The following is a 17,035-nucleotide window of genomic DNA, read 5'->3' on the forward strand; positions in this document are numbered from 1 at the left end:
CAACACTGCACTTTAGAGGCTGCTGCCCTATATACATAGACATGGAATCACTGGTCACTTTAATAATGTTTACATACTGCTTTACTCATCTCATATGTATATACTGTATTCTATTCTACTGTATTTTAGTCATTGCTACTCTGACATTGCTCGTCCTAATATTTATAAATTTCTTAATTCCATTCTTTAACTTTTAGAGTTGTGTGTATTGTGAATTGTTAGTTGGGAACACAAGCATTTCATTACACTAGCAATAACATCTGCTAAATGTGTGTATTTGGCCAATAAAATTTGATTTGGTTAACAGACTTATATATTCCGGACTCTGGTCCGGAAGCTAATTTCCTGCAATTCTATCCATTTTTCTATGGGATTGTGTATTTAAAATATTCTAATATTTTCTACTATTGTGCATTACATTTTAGTTACACTGTTTATACACAAAGCTATATATTTATATACTGGATCATTGACATAGCTCAATATATATATATATATACACTGCTCAAAAAATTAAGGGAACACTTAAACAACACAATGTAACTCCAAGTCAATCACACTTCTGTGAAATCAAACTGTCCACTTAGGAAGCAACACTGAATGACAATAAATTTCACATGCTGTTGTACAAATGGAATAGACAACAGGTGGAAATTATAGGCAATTAGCAAACACCCCCAATAAAGGAGTGGTTCTGCAGGTGGTGACCACAGACCACTTCTCAGGTCCTATGCTTCCTGGCTGATGTTTTGGTCACTTTTGAATGCTGGCGGTGCTTTCACTCTAGTGGTAGCATGAGACGGAGTCTACAACCACACAAGTGGCTCAGGTAGTGCAGCTCATCCAGGATGGCACATCAATGCGAGCTGTGGCAAGAAGGTTTGCTGTGCTGTCAGCGTAGTGTCCAGAGCATGGAGGCGCTACCAAGAGACAGGCCAGTACATCAGGAGACGTGGAGGAGGCCGTAGGAGGGCAACAACCCAGCAGCAGGACCGCTACCTCCGCCTTTGTGCAAGGAGGAGCACTGCCAGAGCCCTGCAAAATGACCTCCAGCAGGCCACAAATGTGCATGTGTCTGCTCAAACGGTCAGAAACAGACTCCATGGGGGTGTATGAGGCCCGACGTGCCACAGGTGGGGTTGTGCTTACAGCCCAACACCTGCAGGACCTTTGGCATTTGCCAGAGAACACCCAGATTGGCAAATTCGCCACTGGCCCTGTGCTCTTCACAGATGAAAGCAGGTCACACTGAGCACATTGGAGAGACGTGACAGAGTCTGGAGACGCCGTGGAGAACGTTCTGCTGCCTGCAACATCCTCCAGCATGACTGGTTTGGCGGTGGGTCAGTCATGGTGTGGTGGGGTGGCATTTCTTTGGGGGGCCGCACAGCCCTCCATGTGCTCGCCAGAGGTAGCCTGACTGCCATTAGGTACCGAGATGAGATCCTCAGATCCCTTGTGAGACCATATGCTGGTGCGGTTGGCCCTGGGTTCCTCCTAATGCAAGACAATGCTAGACCTCATGTGGCTGGAGTGTGTCAGCAGTTCCTGCAAGAGGAAGGCATTGATGCTATGGACTGGCCCGCCCGTTCCCCAGACCTGAATCCAATTGAGCACATCTGGACATCATGTCTCGCTCCATCCACCAACGCCACTTGCATCACGACTGTCCAGGAGTTGGCGGATGCTTTAGTCCAGGTCTGGGAGGAGATCCCTCAGGAGACCATCCGCCACTCATCAGGAGCATGCCCAGGCGTTGTAGGGAGGTCATACAGGCACGTGGAGGCCACACACACTACTGAGCCTCATTTTGACTTGTTTTAAGGACATTACATCAAAGTTGGATCAGCCTGTAGTGTGGTTTTCCACTTTAATTTTGAGTGTGACTGATTTCCATTGATAATGTTTGTGTGATTTTGTTGTCAGCACATTCAACTATGTAAAGAAAAAAGTATTTAATAAGAATATTTCATTCATTCAGATCTAGGATGTGTATTTTAGTGTTTCCCTTTATTTTTTGAGCAGTATATATACTGTATATATATATATATACATGGGGAGAACAAGTATTTCATACACTGCCGATTTTGCAGGTTTTCCTACTTACAAGCATGTAGAGGTCTGTAATTTTTATCATAGGTACACTTCAACTGTGAGAGACGGAATCTAAAACAAAAATCCAGAAAATCACATTGTATGATTTTTAAGTAATTAATTAGCATTTTATTGCATGACATAAGTATTTGATACTCAGAAAAGCAGATCTTAATATTTGGTACAGAAAACTTTGTTTTCAATTACAGAGATCATACGTTTCCTGTAGTTCTTGACCAGGTTTGCACACACTGCAGCAGGATTTTGGCCCACTCCTCCATACAGATCTTCTCCAGATCCTTCAGGTTTCGGGGCTGTCGCGGGGCTATACGGACTTTCAGCTCCCTCCAAAGATTTTCTATTGGGTTCAGGTCTGGAGACTGGCTAGGCCACTCCAGGACCTTGAGATGCTTCTTACGGCGCCACTCCTTAGTTGCCCTGGCTGTGTGTTTCGGGTCGTTGTCATGCTGGAAGACCCAGCCACGACCCATCTTCAATGCTCTTACTGAGGGAAGGAGGTTGTTGGCCAAGATCTCGCGATACATGGCCCCATCCATCCTCCCCTCAATACGGTGCAGTCATCCTGCTACCTTGCAGCAGAAAAGCATCCCCAAAGAATGATGTTTCCACCTCCAAGCTTCACGGTTAGGATGGTGTTCTTGGGTTGTACTAATCCTTGTTCTTCCTCCAAACACGGCGAGTGGAGTTTAGACCAAAAAGCTCTATTTTTGTCTCATCAGACCACATGACCTGCTCCCATTCCTCCTCTGGATCATCCAGATGGTCATTGGCAAACTTCAGACGGGCCTGGACATACGCTGGCTGAGCAGGTGGACCTTGCGTGCGCTGCAGGATTTTAATCCATGACGGTGTAGTGTGTTACTAATGGTTTTCTTTGAGACTGTGGTCCCAGCTCTCTTCAGGTCATTGACCAGGTCCTGCCGTGTAGTTCTGGGCTGATAACTCACCTTCCTCATGATCATTGATGCCCCACGAGGTGAGATCTTGCATGGAGCCCCAGACGAGGTGATTGACCGTCATCTTGAACTTCTTCCATTTTCTAATAATTGCGCCAACAGTTGTTGCCTTCTCACCAAGCTGCTTGCCTATTGTCCTGTAGCCCATCCCAGCCTGTTGCATGTCTACAATTTATCCCTGATGTCCTTATACAGCTCTCTGGTCTTGGCCATTGTGGAGAGGTTGGAGTCTGTTTGATTGAGTGTGTGGACAGGTGTTTTTATACAGGTAACGAGTTAAACAGGTGCAGTTAATACAGGTAATGAGTGGAGAACAGGAGGGCTTCTTAAAGAAAAACTAACAGGTCTGTGAGAGCCGGAATTCTTACTGGTTGGTAGGTATCAAATACTTATGTCATGCAATAAAATGCAAATTAATTACTTAAAAATCATACAATGTGATTTTCTGGATTTTTGCTGATTTTTCCGTCTCTCACAGTTGAAGTGTACCTATGAGAAAAATGACAGACCTCTACATGCTTTGTAAGTAGGAAAACCTGCAAAATCGGCAGTGTATCAAATACTTGTTCTCCCACGTATATATATATATATGAAGAATAATTTGGCTACTAATAATGCAACGATTGATTTATACAGACTATGTACATTTTAGGTTGTGACGTTATTATACCATGTGGGTGTTGGGAAGGATATATATACAGGGGGAGAACAAGTATTTGATACACTGCCGATTTTGCAGGTTTCCTACTTACAAAGCATGTAGAGGTCTGTAATTTCTATCATGGGTACACTTCAACTATGAGAGACGGAATCTAAAAACAAAAATCCAGAAAATCACATTGTATGATTTTTAAGTATAATTAATTAGCATTTTATTGCATGACATCAAGTATTTGATACATCAGAAAAGCAGCAGATCTTAATATTTGGTACAGAAACCTTTGTTTGCAATTACAGAGATCATACGTTTCCTGTAGTTCTTGGACCAGGTTTGCACACACTGCAGCAGGGATTTTGGCCACTCCTCCATACAGATCTCTCCCAGATCCTTCAGGTTTCGGGGCTGTCGCTGGGCAATACGGACTTTCAGCTCCCGCCAAAGATTTTCTATTGGGTTTCAGGTCTGGAGACTGGCTAGGCCACTCCAGACCTTGAGATGCTTTCTACGCGGCGCCACTCCTTAGTTTTGCCCTGGCTGCTGGTGTTCGGGTCGTTGTCATCTGGAAGACCAGCCACGACCCATCTTCAATGCTCTTACTGAGGGAAGGAGTTTGGCCAAGATCTCGCGATACATGGCCCCATCCATTCCTCCCCTCCAATTACGGTGCAGTCATCCCTGTACCCCTTGCAGAAAAGCATCCCCAAAGAATGATGTTTCCACCTCCATGCTTCACGGTTGGGATGGTGTTCTTGGGGTTTTACTCATCCTTCTTCTTCCTCCAAACACGGCGAGTGGAGTTTAGACCAAAAAGCTCTATTTTTGTCTCAATCAGACCACATGACCTTCTCCCATTTCCTCCTCTGGATCATCCAGATGGTCATTGGCAAACTTCAGACGGGCCTGGACATGCGCTGGCTTGAGCAGGTGGACCTTGCGTGCGCTGCAGGATTTTAATCCATGACGGTGTAGGTGTGTTACTAATGGTTTTCTTTGAGACTGTGGTCCCAGCTCTCTCCAGGTCATTGACCAGGTCCGTGCCGTGTAGTTTCTGGGCTGGATAACTCACCTTCCTCATGATCATTGATGCCCCACGAGGTGAGATCTTTGCATGGAGCCCCAGACCGAGGGTGATTGACCGTCATCTTGAACGTTCTTCCATTTTCTAATAATTGCGCCAACAGTTGTTTGCCTTCTCACCAAGCTGCTTGCCTATTGTCCTGTAGCCCATCCCAGCCTGTTGCATGTCTACAATTTTATCCCTGATGTCCTATATACAGCTCTCTGGTCTTGCCATTGTGGAGAGGTTGGAGTCTGTTTGATTGAGTGTGTGACAGGTGTCTTTTATACAGGAACGAGTTCAAACAGGTGCAGTTAATACAGGTAATGAGGTAGAACAGGAGGGCTTCTTAAAGAAAAACTAACAGGTCTGTGAGAGCCGGAATTCTTACTGGTTGGTTAGGTGATTCAAATACTTATGTCAGCAATAAAATGAAAATTAATTACTTAAAAATCATACAATGTGATTTTCTGGATTTTTTTTTTAGATTCCGTCTCTCACAGTTGAAGGTGTACCCTATGATACAAAATTACAGACCCCTACATGCTTTGTAGATAGGAAAACCTTCAAATCGGCAGTGTTATCAAATACTTGTTCTCCCCACTGTTATAACACACACACACACACACTTGTAGTCAGAAAGTTTAATACACTTACCACAATACTTTAACTCAGTTTTACCCCAAAATCATAAACATACAATTCCTGGCATTAATCCTGATAAAAAAAATTCCCTGTTTTAGGTCAGATAGGATCACCACTTTAATTTAAAAAATGTGGAAATGTCAGAATAATAGTAAGAGAATGATTATTTCAGCTCTTTATTTCTTTTATCACATCCCAGTGGGTCAGAAGTTTACATACACTCATTAGTAATTTGTAGCATTGGCCTTTAAATTGTTAACTTGCGGTCTACATTTCGGTACCCTCACAAGCTCCCACAATAAGTGGGTGAATTTGGCCCATTCCTCCTGACAGAAGCTGTTGTGTAACTGAGTCAGGTTGTAGGCGCTCTTCTCACACACAGCTTTTCAGTTCCTGCCCCCACCAAATTTTAATGAGGATGGAGGTCACGGCTTTATGATTGGCACTCCAAGCCCTCTGACTTATTTTGCTTAAGGCCATTTTGCCACAAACTCTTTGGAAGTATGCCTTGGGGTCATTGTCCATTTGGAAGACCCCATTTTGCAACCAAGCGCTTTAACTTCCTGGACTGATTGTCTTTGAGATGTTGCCTTTCAATATATCCACTAAATTGTCCCTGCCTCATGATGCCATCTCTATTTTGTGAAAGTTGCCACCAGTACCCTCCTGCAGCAAAGCCCCCCCACGACATACGAGTGACTGCCACCCCCGTCTTCACGGTTGGGATGGTGTTCTTCCGGAATTGCAAGCTCCCGCCTTTTTCCTCCAAATTATAAACGATGGTCATTATGGCCAAACAGTTCTATTTTTGTTTCATCAGACCAGAGGACATTTCTCCAAAAAGTACGATCTTTGTCCCCATGTGCAGTTTCAAACCGTAGTCTGGCTTTTTTATGGCGGTTTTGGAGCAGTAGCTTCTTCCTTGCTGAGCGGCCTTTCAGGTTATGTCAATATAGGACTCGTTTTACTGTGGATATAGATACTTTTGTACCTGTTTCCTCCGGCATCATCACAAGGTCCTTTGCTGTTGTTCTGGGATTGATTTGCACTTGTTGTTTATAGTTGCATACTATTGTTTGTACAGATGAACGTGGTACCTTCAGGCATTTGGAAATTGCTCCCAAGGATGAACCAGACTTGGAGGCCTACAAATCTTTTTCTGAGGTCTTGGCGGATTTCTTTGGATTTTCCCATGATTTCAAGCAAAGAGGCACTGAGTTTGAAGGTAGGCCTTGAAATACATTCACAGGTACACCTCGAATTGACTCAAATTATGTCAATTAGCCTATCAGAAGCTTCTAAAGCCATGACATAATTTTCTGGAATAAGTTGTTTAAAGGCACAGTCAACTTAGTGTATGTAAACTTCTGACCCACTGGAATTGTGATACATTGAGTTATATGTGAAATAATCTGTCTGTAAACAAATGTTGGAAAAATGACTTGTGTCATGCACAAAGTAGATGTCCTAACCGACTTGCCAAAACTATAGTTTGTTAACAAGAAATTTGTGGAGTGGTTGAAAAACGAGGTTTAATGATTCCAACCTAAGTGTATGTAAACTTCCGACCTCAACTGTATATGGCTGTTCATATCCTTATTAAATCTATGGCTGTACATATAATTCCTAGTATATCTACTGCTGTACATATCATTCTTAGTATATCTTCTGTAAAATTCACCCGGTGTAGATACTGTACATATAGGTTGCATTTGGATTACTGTTACAGTGCTATTTGGATTGTTAATCTTTTACTGTAGTGGGCTAATCAGAGTCATACAGAGTGTTGCTTGGTAGTCTTAAACAAAATGTATACACCTCATACACGGTTATGGGCTTAACAAAAATAAAACACCTGTACCATGTCAGATATAGAGTGGAAATGTATTACATTGAGTTTGTATCCCAATATTACATTTTATATACACATCACAGAAGACTGAAATATAACAAAACCATTTGACATAGAAACACTGGATTTCCGGCTGTTTAAAAAAATATATGTTTAATAATTATGAAATTATGAAGAATATTAATAACATTCCACCCATGAAGCCACTAGGCCACTTGACTGCAGGAAAGGGCTACTTGGATTCGTTCCGACATTTCTTGATTTCGTATATTTCTTTAGTGATTATTTTGTGTACTTGTTTGACATTTTACTCCATTGTTAGGAGCTAGTAACATAAACATTTCGCTGACCCCGCTATAACATCTGCTAAACTGTGTAAACGTTGATTTGATTTTAAAGAGGTGGCCTGGTCGCTTGCTCTCCCCAGGGTGTCAGCTGAGCATAATTATATTGAAGGGTCACATTGCCCGAGAGCCGCCGTCTGGACATCACATCTGACTAAACCCCACAGAGACAGCACAGCACTGAGCTAAGCTGGCTTGGGCCCAGGAAGACAGGACGCATACATAATGGAACCCTATTCCCAATACAGGGCACTACTTTTGACCAGGCACCGTACACTATGTATGGGAATAGGGTCCGATGCCATTTGGGACTCCCATGAGGACAGGGGCCAGAGGGGTTCAACCTGGAGGACAGGGGCCAGAGGGGTTCAACCTGGAGGACAGGGGCCAGAGGGGTAACTGAAGGACAGGGGCCAGAGGGGTTTCAACCTGGAGGACAGGGGCAGGGGGTTCAACCCGGAGGGACAGGGGCCAGAGTGGTCAACCCGAAGGACAGGGCCAGAGGGTTCAACCGGTAAGGACAGGGGCCCAGAGGGGTTCAACCTGGAAGGGAACAGGGGCCAGAGGGTTCAACCTGGAGGACAGGGGCAGAGGGGTTCCAACCCGAAGGACAGGGGGCCAGAGGCGGGTTCAACCTGAAGGACAGGGGGCAAGGGGTTTCAACCTGGAGGACCAGGGGCAGAGGGGGTTTCAACCTGAAGGACAGGGGGCAGAAGGGGTTAACCTGGAGGACAGGGGCCAGAGGGGTATCAACCTGAGAGGACAGGGCAAGGGGTTCAACCCGAAGACAGGGGGCAGATGGTTCTACTGAAGGACAGGTGGGTTCACGTGGAGGACAGGGGCCAGAGGGGTTCGAACCCGGACGGACAGGGGGCAGAGGGTGTTCAACCTGAAGCGACAGGGGGGTTCAACCTGGAGCGACAGGGGCACAGAGGGGTTCAACCTGGAGGACAGGGGCAGAGGGGTTCAACCTGGAGGACAGGGCCAGAGGGGTTCAACCTGGAGCAGGGGCCAGGGGTTCAACCTGGAGGAAAAGGGCCCGAGGGTTTCAACCTGGAGACAGGGGGGTTCCCTGGAGACAGGGGGTTCAACTGGAGACAGGGGGTTCAACCTGGAGGACAAGGGGGGTTCAACCTGGAGCGGACAGGGGGGTTCACCTGGAGGACAGGGGGGTTCAACCTGGAGGCAGGGGTACCTGGGGCAGGGGGGTTCAACGGGGGCAGGGGGTTCAACCTAGAGGACAGGGGTTTCACCTGGAGACAGGGGGGTTCCAACCTGGAGGACAGGGGGTTCAACCTGGAGGACAGGGGGTTCAACCTGGAGGACAGGGGGGTTCAACTGGAGGACAGGGGTTCAACCAGAGGACAGGGCAGTGGGGTTTCAACCTGGAGGACAGGGGGTTTCAACTAGAGGGACAGGGGGCGTGGGGTTCAACTGGAGGACGGGGGGGTTCAACCTAGAGGACAGGGGGCAGAGGGGTTCAACCTGAAGGACAGGGGGGTTCAACTGGAGGACAGGGGGGGGTTCAACCTAGAGGACAGGGGCAGTGGGGTTCACCTCAGTAGTAGTAACCACCGGTGGTAGTCCAGCACAGTACGTACCTGGATCTCCATGATGACCACGCCGATGCACTGTTGAAAAAGACGAAGTTAGCGATGAGGATGAGACGATGGTGAAGATGCGGCTGTAGTTTCATCCCCAGGTCATCAAGGTTCTGCTGCAGATCCTCACATCCCACCTATGGAGGCAGAGACAATGGGATAAGAATTGAGAAACTCCAGTAGTGTTTCCCAAAAATGCCAAGATTTCCAGAAATCACAGTTGGATGATTTCCTGGAATCAAAAGGGAATATGGAAAACCTGGGAATTTGGGGGAAATGACCAGAATTTTGTAACCCTAGATGGTTATTATGCATGTTTCTGCAACATGTGCACAAAACAGACCACAATAGACAGCATGTTGGGAATATTGCAAGAAAGATACTTTTGTAGGAACATAACATTGCATATTTCATACATGGCAGCAATAACAAAATGTCACTGAAAAACAAATGTAAATGTTTAGTCTACCGGGGACAGACAGAGGACATTTGGTTCTGCCTACGCCAGACTGTCTACAGCAGGGTTCTTTTACAGTCTGGGACCCAAATGAGAAATTACATGTTTCTCCTGGACCCAAGCTATGAAAACACACCTCCCCCCCCTTTTGGGGTACCCTAAGCAAGATTTCCACCAGGATAGGTAGGCTATTCTAATTCATACTCACTGTCACTAAACTGAAAAGTGTGAAGAGTGCATTGCCCAGGTCTCCCCAGTTCTCGGGGTCTCCAGTGTTAGGGTCTCCAAAGTAGTAATATCCAATGATGGCAAAGATGAACATCAGGACGAACATCAGGCCCAGGACATAGACCACACTCTTCATGGTCTTGAATAGCGCTACAACCAAGGACTGTCAATCAAACAAAAACACAACAAACCTGACACCTGAGTGACCCCAAGAGATAACTGATTAACATTTATTATCCACCATCAACTCTAAAAAGGTATCCAAAGACCAACGTAACAGACACATGTGTATGTATTGAGTATTGTAGGCCTAATGGCGTCATTCTCACCTGCAGGCCCCGAATGAACGACACAGTCTTCAGCACGCGCAAAGAGCGAAAAGCGCGGACGATGCGCATGGTCCCCATTGCACTGGAGTCCCCTCCATCAGCGAACATGGGAACGAATGAAATGACCAAAATAATAGCATCGAAAACATTGTAGCCATTTTTCCAGTAAACCGCTGGGTTAACGTACACCTTCATCAAGAACTCCATGGTGTAAATGGCCATGAAGAATTCGTCTGCAATCTGTTTGATGAAAATAGAGTGAAGGGAGGGCTGGATTTGAGTAGAGGACATATTTGCATACAACAACTGTTACAAAGCTTAGGCTTATGGAACTGTTACATTTTCCCTAAACGTAATTGTGTATGCTTCTATGTCAGTGTTCGCAGGTTTGCTAATTGCAATCAGCAAATTACCCACCTCAAAGAATCCAAAAAGTTTGTATTTCAAATCATAGTCCGTCTCCAAAGCCATGAACAGAGCGTTGAGGATAATCGTGACCATAATCATACCATCGAACAGTGTTTTTTCAGTAATGTTGGCAATGTAATCGTAGAATTCGGTATCTTTTCTCCTGAATAAAAAAAAAATTATAAAAAAAATCACAGTAGCCTAGCTAATAACTCCACATTTCAAATGAATTAGTCAGAAACATCTGCAAAAAAAACATGTTTTAAGTGGGCCAGCTGCATTGACGGGTAAACAGGCCTCAGAGTCAGACAAGTGTGTGTGTGTCCGATAAAGAGTTATGACATCTAACGTTTAAATGGAACAAAAACAAGTAGTTTTTCTTTAGCCTACACATTCGAACCCGACGCTGTTGCTGCTGCTCTCCCAACAGCGTCCCAGTCAGAGAATCTTCGGAGCGCTATCTGACTTGCTCCCTTTTCAATGATGAATCTAAAATATCCGCTTCCACTTTCTTTGACGTCTGCATTTTGCTCCATCTTCAGTACCAAACTCCTGAGGTAAAAGCACTGACTCTCGTCGAACTCCTCGGAAAAGGGAAAATAACCAGGTAGCACTCAACAACAATGACCTCGCAATGAAATGGAACGTTAAATAAAATAAAAACGTTCATATTGTCACATCACAATTGACACTTCGCTAAGCCCCGCCTAATCATTTTGGGTAACCAATCGCAGCGCTCCGTTGGATAGCCACATCTCTAGCCTATTAGCCTCTTACGAGTCCCCAACAACCGGATGTTCCGGTTTTCAGGAGAAATGGAAAGTGAGCCTGTGACACAACTTCCGCTTTTTGGACTTTAACAAGGTGACACCCTTGAGGTCTAATAAGAAACTGGAGACTGCTTCCAAGATGTCCAACCATTGTTCTCAAGGTAATCTACTCACATTTGCATACAGAGTGCGAATTACAGAATTACACAATGACATTTAGGGGGGGGGTTGCATGCACTAATCTTTTTTTATAGACCCAATAATAAAGGCATCATTTAAACAGTAAAAATGAATTACCTTTCAATGTGGCAGGAACACAACCAGTCATGATATTTTCATCTGATTGTCAAACAAATCAGTTAAAAAAGTAGGCTACCTGTGCATGTTTGTCCACTCCAAAATAATTCCAGCATCCAAACTGCATGTAGGCCTATGCTCTAACCATTTGATGAATGGAAATAGACTTCTGTTACAAAACACCCAAAGGTGTGCCTAATGACATTCAGCGATTGCCATTGATTATGTCCATATTGATTAGGTCTACATTGATTAGGCCTACAAATTGATGCGTCTTGCCGACAAATTGGGAGAAAAAAATGTTCCCTGAAAAGTCAGAGTGGCTGAAACTGTACCAGGAAAAGTGGGATGGTCAACCTAAAACACAGGTCAATTTACTAGACTAGGCTACAATGTGTATTACCATGAACATCAAATAGGTCTGCCAGTAGCACGTGATGTAGTGGTAAAAACAAAAAAAAAGTGGATAAACTCTGATTGCCCCTCGCGGTAAAAAATAAATAATGCTTCTTATACATCCAATGTAGGTGGGAAAAGGTCCCCTCCACTAGGCCTGCACCACTGCCAGTAGTCTACCCTCTCAACCGAGCAAATTTTACACACCTGAACACACGCAGAACAGGCAGCCTACATTACATTTTAATACATGAGTTGAATCAAAACATGTTTTACACCCTAGTTTATGAGTTGTCCATAATTCACGAGTTAATGATTAGAGTCTTCACAGATCGTGTGACATGAAACACTACCTATCTTTGTGTAACCGATGTGAAATGGCTAGCTAGTTAGCGGTGGTGCGCGCTAATAGCGTTTCAATCGATGACGTCACTCGCTCTGAGATCTTGAAGTAGTTGTTCCCCTTGCTTTTACAAGGGCTTCGGTTTTTGTGGCGCGATGGGTAACGATGCTTCGAGGGTGGCTGTTGTTGATGTGTGCAGAGGGTCCCTGGTTCGAGCCCAGGTAGGGGTGAGGCTATACTGTTACATTTGCATACATTAATGACAGTGTTACTTGTAATTATTAGCATTTAACAATTCAATTAGAAGATTGAACTTAAACCCTGTACGAATCATGGATCTTGGAGATCTCAGAAACTGCACTGTAGGTGTAGCTATGCCTACGTAACATTTCAATATGTTTTGCCGAAAACAGTTGTCATGGGAACAAAAATCCCAAATAATGTAGGCCTATGCCATTGCAAAATCAAATGCTTCTAACCGAACGTTAACCTCTTCTAACAGAAAGAATCACCTTATAGGCCTACTGTCATTAACGTATAGCCTACTTGTTGGATGGATTGGATGTGCATTGGTGTCTAGCTGTAGGCTACCTGTCTAGTGATATTGGTGTCTAGCTGTAGACTACTTGTCTAGTGATATTGCTGTCTAGCTGTAGGCTAGTTGTCTACTGATATTGGTGTCTAGTTGTCTAGTGATATTGCTGTCTAGCTGTAGGCTAGTTGTCTAGTGATATTGGTGTCTAGTTGTCTAGTGATATTGCTGTTGAGCTGTAGGCTAGTTGTCTAGTGATATTGGTGTCTAGCTGTAGGCTAGTTGTCTAGTGATATTGGTGTCTAGTTGTAGGCTAGTTGTTCTAGTGATAATGGTGTCTAGCTTAGCTAGTGTCTAGTGATATTGGTGTCTAGCTGTAGGCTAGTTGTCTAGTGATATTGGGTCTAGCTGTGGCTAGTTGTCTAGATATGCTGTCTAGCTGTAGCTATTGTCTAGTGATATTGGGTGTCTAGCTGTAGGCTAGTTGTCTAGTGATATTGGTGTCTAGCTGTAGCTAGTTGTCTAGTGATATGGTGTCTAGCGTAGGCTAGTTGCTAGATGATTGTCTAGCTGTAGGCTAGTTGTCTAGTGATATTGGTGTCTAGCTGTGTAGCTAGTTGTCTAGTGATATTGGTGTCTAGCTGTAGGCTAGTTGTCTAGTGATATTGTGTCTAGCTGTAAGCTAGTTGTCTAGTGATATTGGTGTCTAGCTGAAGACTAGATGTGTCTAGTGATATTGTCTAGCTGTAGGCTAGTTTCTAGTGATATTGGTGTCTAGCTGTAAGCTAGTGTCTAGTGAATTGCTGTTAGCTGAAGACTAGTTGTCTAGTATATTGCGTCTAGCTGTAGGCTAGTTGTCTAGTGATATTGTGTCTACCTGTAGTCTAGTTGATATTGGTGGCTAGTTGTTCTAGTATATTGTGTTCTAGCTGTAGCTAGGTCTATTAGTATTAGGTGGTCTAGCTGTAGGCTAGTTGTCTAGTGATATTGTTGACCATCATCAGCTGATCCAGGAAATGAAAAAAATATTGATAGAAAATAAAGCTAAATAATTGGTCTAGTACTTCTGGCCACAGACGGTACGGAGAACAACAGTACCCCTACGGTGCACCTGAAAAACAAAGCAATGAGCGCCGTAAACAGCTGACTGACAAAAGTAAACAATGATAAATCAATAGATAAATCTAATGCATTGGAACAAAGGTTATTTTCATCAAGGTCGCATGGAAAACAACTGGCAAAAATGAGGAAGTACAAAGGAAAATCTATGCGTTAAGGAGTTTAGCTGAGGCCGAAATTCAGAACTACTGAGTGGACAGCCCCCCACATAGAACGAAATGGTTTAAACCATGACAGAGAGGTGGGGGTGTTCGTTTAATTTGGAAGCTTTCTTATTTACCACTACATTTTAAACAAATAGGATAATGGTTAAATTAGCATTATTTAGAGACGCCCACCCCCAAATTAGACTTTTGTTCCATTTAGGGGAGATAATGTCTCATTCAGGGGAGCTGAAACCCCCCCCCCCCCTGATTCCCCCGTAATTTGCACCTTGTTCACATACACCGATTCATGGACCATCTATATCCAGGTTGCATCTGGTTTATATGAACCAACATCACATGCGCACTAGCACTCAGTATGCACAGGGAGCAGCGCAAGCAGCGACGATGTCATCACGTCATCCAAAAACATGTCAAACATTGGATCAATATATTTCTTTTTTTTTTATCGGCCTCAGCGACACAATTATTTGAATAATTCAATGGACGTTTTGTGAATTGTACATTGTTTCAAATAGCCCTTACACAGCCCGGAGTTGTGTTTGGGTCATTGTCCTGTTGAAAAACAAATGATAGTCCCACTAAGCGCAAACCAGATGGGATGGCGTATCGCTGCAGAGTGCTGTGGTAGCCATGCTGGTTATGTGTGCCTTGAATTCTAAATAAATCCAGAGTGTCACCAGCAAAGCACCCCCACACCATCCCACCTCCTCCTCCATGCTTCACAGTGGGAACTACACATGCAGAGATCATCCGTTCACCTACTCTGTGTCTCACAAAGACACGGCGGTTGGAACCAAAAATCTCAAATTTGGACTCATCAGACCAAAGGACAGATTTCCACCAGTTTCTTGGCAGCAATTCGACCATGAAGGCCTGATTCACACAGTCTCCTCTGAACAGTTGATGTTGTGATGTGTCTGCTACTTGAACTCTGTGAAGCATTTATTTGGGCTGTAATTTCTGAGGCTGGTAACTCTAATGAACTTATCCTCTGCAGCAGAAGTAACAGTGGGTCTTCCTTTCCTATGACGGTCCTCATGAGAGCCAGTTTCATCATAGTGCTTGATGGTTTTTGCGACTGCACTTGAAGAAACTTTCAAAGTTCTTGAAATTTTCTGGATTGACTGACCTTCATGTCTTAAAGTAATGATGGACTGTCGTTTCTCTTTGCTTATTTAAGCTGTTCTTGCCGTAATATGGACTTGGTCTTTTACCAAATAGGGCTATCTTCTATATACCACCCCTACCATGTCACAACACAACTGATTGGCTCATAACGCATGAAGAAGGAAAGAAATTCCACAAATTAACTTTTAACAAGGCACACCTGTTAATTGAAATGCATTCCAGGTGACTACCTCATGAAACTGGTTGAGATAATACCAAGAGTGTGCAAAGCTGTCATCAAGGCAAAGGGTGGCTACTTTGAAGATTCTTAAATATAAAATATATATTTTTATTTGTTTTAAACACTTTTTTTTGCTACTACATGATTCCACATGTGTTATTTCATAGTTTTGATGTCTTTACTATTATTCTACAATAACCTAAAACAAAAGGCCAAATATAAACCGCAGTTGCTTACCAAGACTACATTGAATGTTCCTGAGTGGCCTAGTTACAATTGTGAACTAAATTGGCTTGAAAATCTTTGTCAAGACTTGAAAACGGCTGTCTATCAATGATAAACAACCAACTTAACAGATTTGGAAGAATACAAAAGAGAATCATTTGCAAATATTGTACAATCAAAGTGTGCAAAGCTCTTAGAGACCTTTCCCAGAAAGACTCACAGCTGTAATTGTTGCCAAAGGTGATTCTAACAAGTATTGACTCAGGAGTGTAAATTAACTATGTAATTAATTTTCAATAAATTTGACTTTGTCATTATGGGGTATTGTGTGTAAATAGATGAGACAAATCTATTTCATTTATTTTTTAATTCAGGCTGTAACAACAGAATGGGGAATAAGTCAAGGGTTATGAATGCTTTCTGAAGGCACTGTACCATGAGCATCATGGATTAAATGTATTGAAAATTAAGGCACATACGTAAACTAAACCCTTTAAACATTATACTTATAAATATTTGTTTTTATTGATACAGATTTCTGGTACCAAATTCATCTGTAAAAGTGCACCTTGGAGATTTAGGCTTGTGATTATACAGAAATCATATTAAAAACTTATCGGAATCATACTAGACACCTAAAAAAAAAGAAGCACAATATATTACTTATGTTGATAATGTACAACTTTAAACTTCTCTAGAGCCTGTAAAATACAACTTGTTTTTTTTTTACTATTGTGACCGATGGGATTAAATGGGTTAAAGTGAATATCCTGCAATTCTACACATTTTTCCATGAGGCAGGGAGAAAACTTTGCAGTTTTAAATCGTAAATTGCAGTGCATTTATGTAAAAAAAATGTAATAATAATACTTTGAGGGGAATAGTTGAGTCAAAAAATGTATAATTGGTGGAGTACAGTGGATGTCAATATCCCTGCCAGCTTGCCAGGCCCATGATGCCTAGGGTTATGTACATTAACAATAGTACATTGTATTATACACCAATTTATTACAGGGATTGCTTGGCCAAAAGTAATTTAATCTGGTAGTAACATTCATTAAACAAAAAATGTAAAGCTATACAAATATTTTTGGAGCTGGCCGCAGAAACCCTGCACTACCTCCAGGGACCTGCAGTGGTCCGCGGACCCCACTTTGAGAACCCCTGGCCTAGGCAGTGCTCTAT

The 17,035-nt window shown here is 43.3% G+C and overlaps 1 protein-coding gene across 1 annotated transcript in view; it reads right to left on the reverse strand.

The window, feature by feature from the left end:
• The window catches only part of LOC139024572 (cation channel sperm-associated protein 3-like), a 28,084-nt gene extending 16,660 nt beyond the window's left edge, over positions 1–11,424 (reverse strand). Inside the window, exons 1-5 of the mRNA XM_070439454.1 lie at positions 11,044–11,424; positions 10,663–10,816; positions 10,246–10,485; positions 9,897–10,079; positions 9,232–9,368 (exon numbers count right to left, since the gene is read on the reverse strand). Coding sequence (XP_070295555.1) covers positions 9,232–9,368; positions 9,897–10,079; positions 10,246–10,485; positions 10,663–10,816; positions 11,044–11,189 — 860 coding nt within the window. The 5' untranslated portion in view covers positions 11,190–11,424. The remainder of the gene's footprint in view (positions 1–9,231; positions 9,369–9,896; positions 10,080–10,245; positions 10,486–10,662; positions 10,817–11,043) is intronic.
• Between the last annotated feature and the right edge of the window lie 5,611 nt (positions 11,425–17,035).

Source organism: Salvelinus sp. IW2-2015, unplaced genomic scaffold, assembly GCF_002910315.2.
Source record: "Salvelinus sp. IW2-2015 unplaced genomic scaffold, ASM291031v2 Un_scaffold1668, whole genome shotgun sequence".
Lineage (NCBI taxonomy): Eukaryota > Metazoa > Chordata > Actinopteri > Salmoniformes > Salmonidae > Salvelinus > Salvelinus sp. IW2-2015.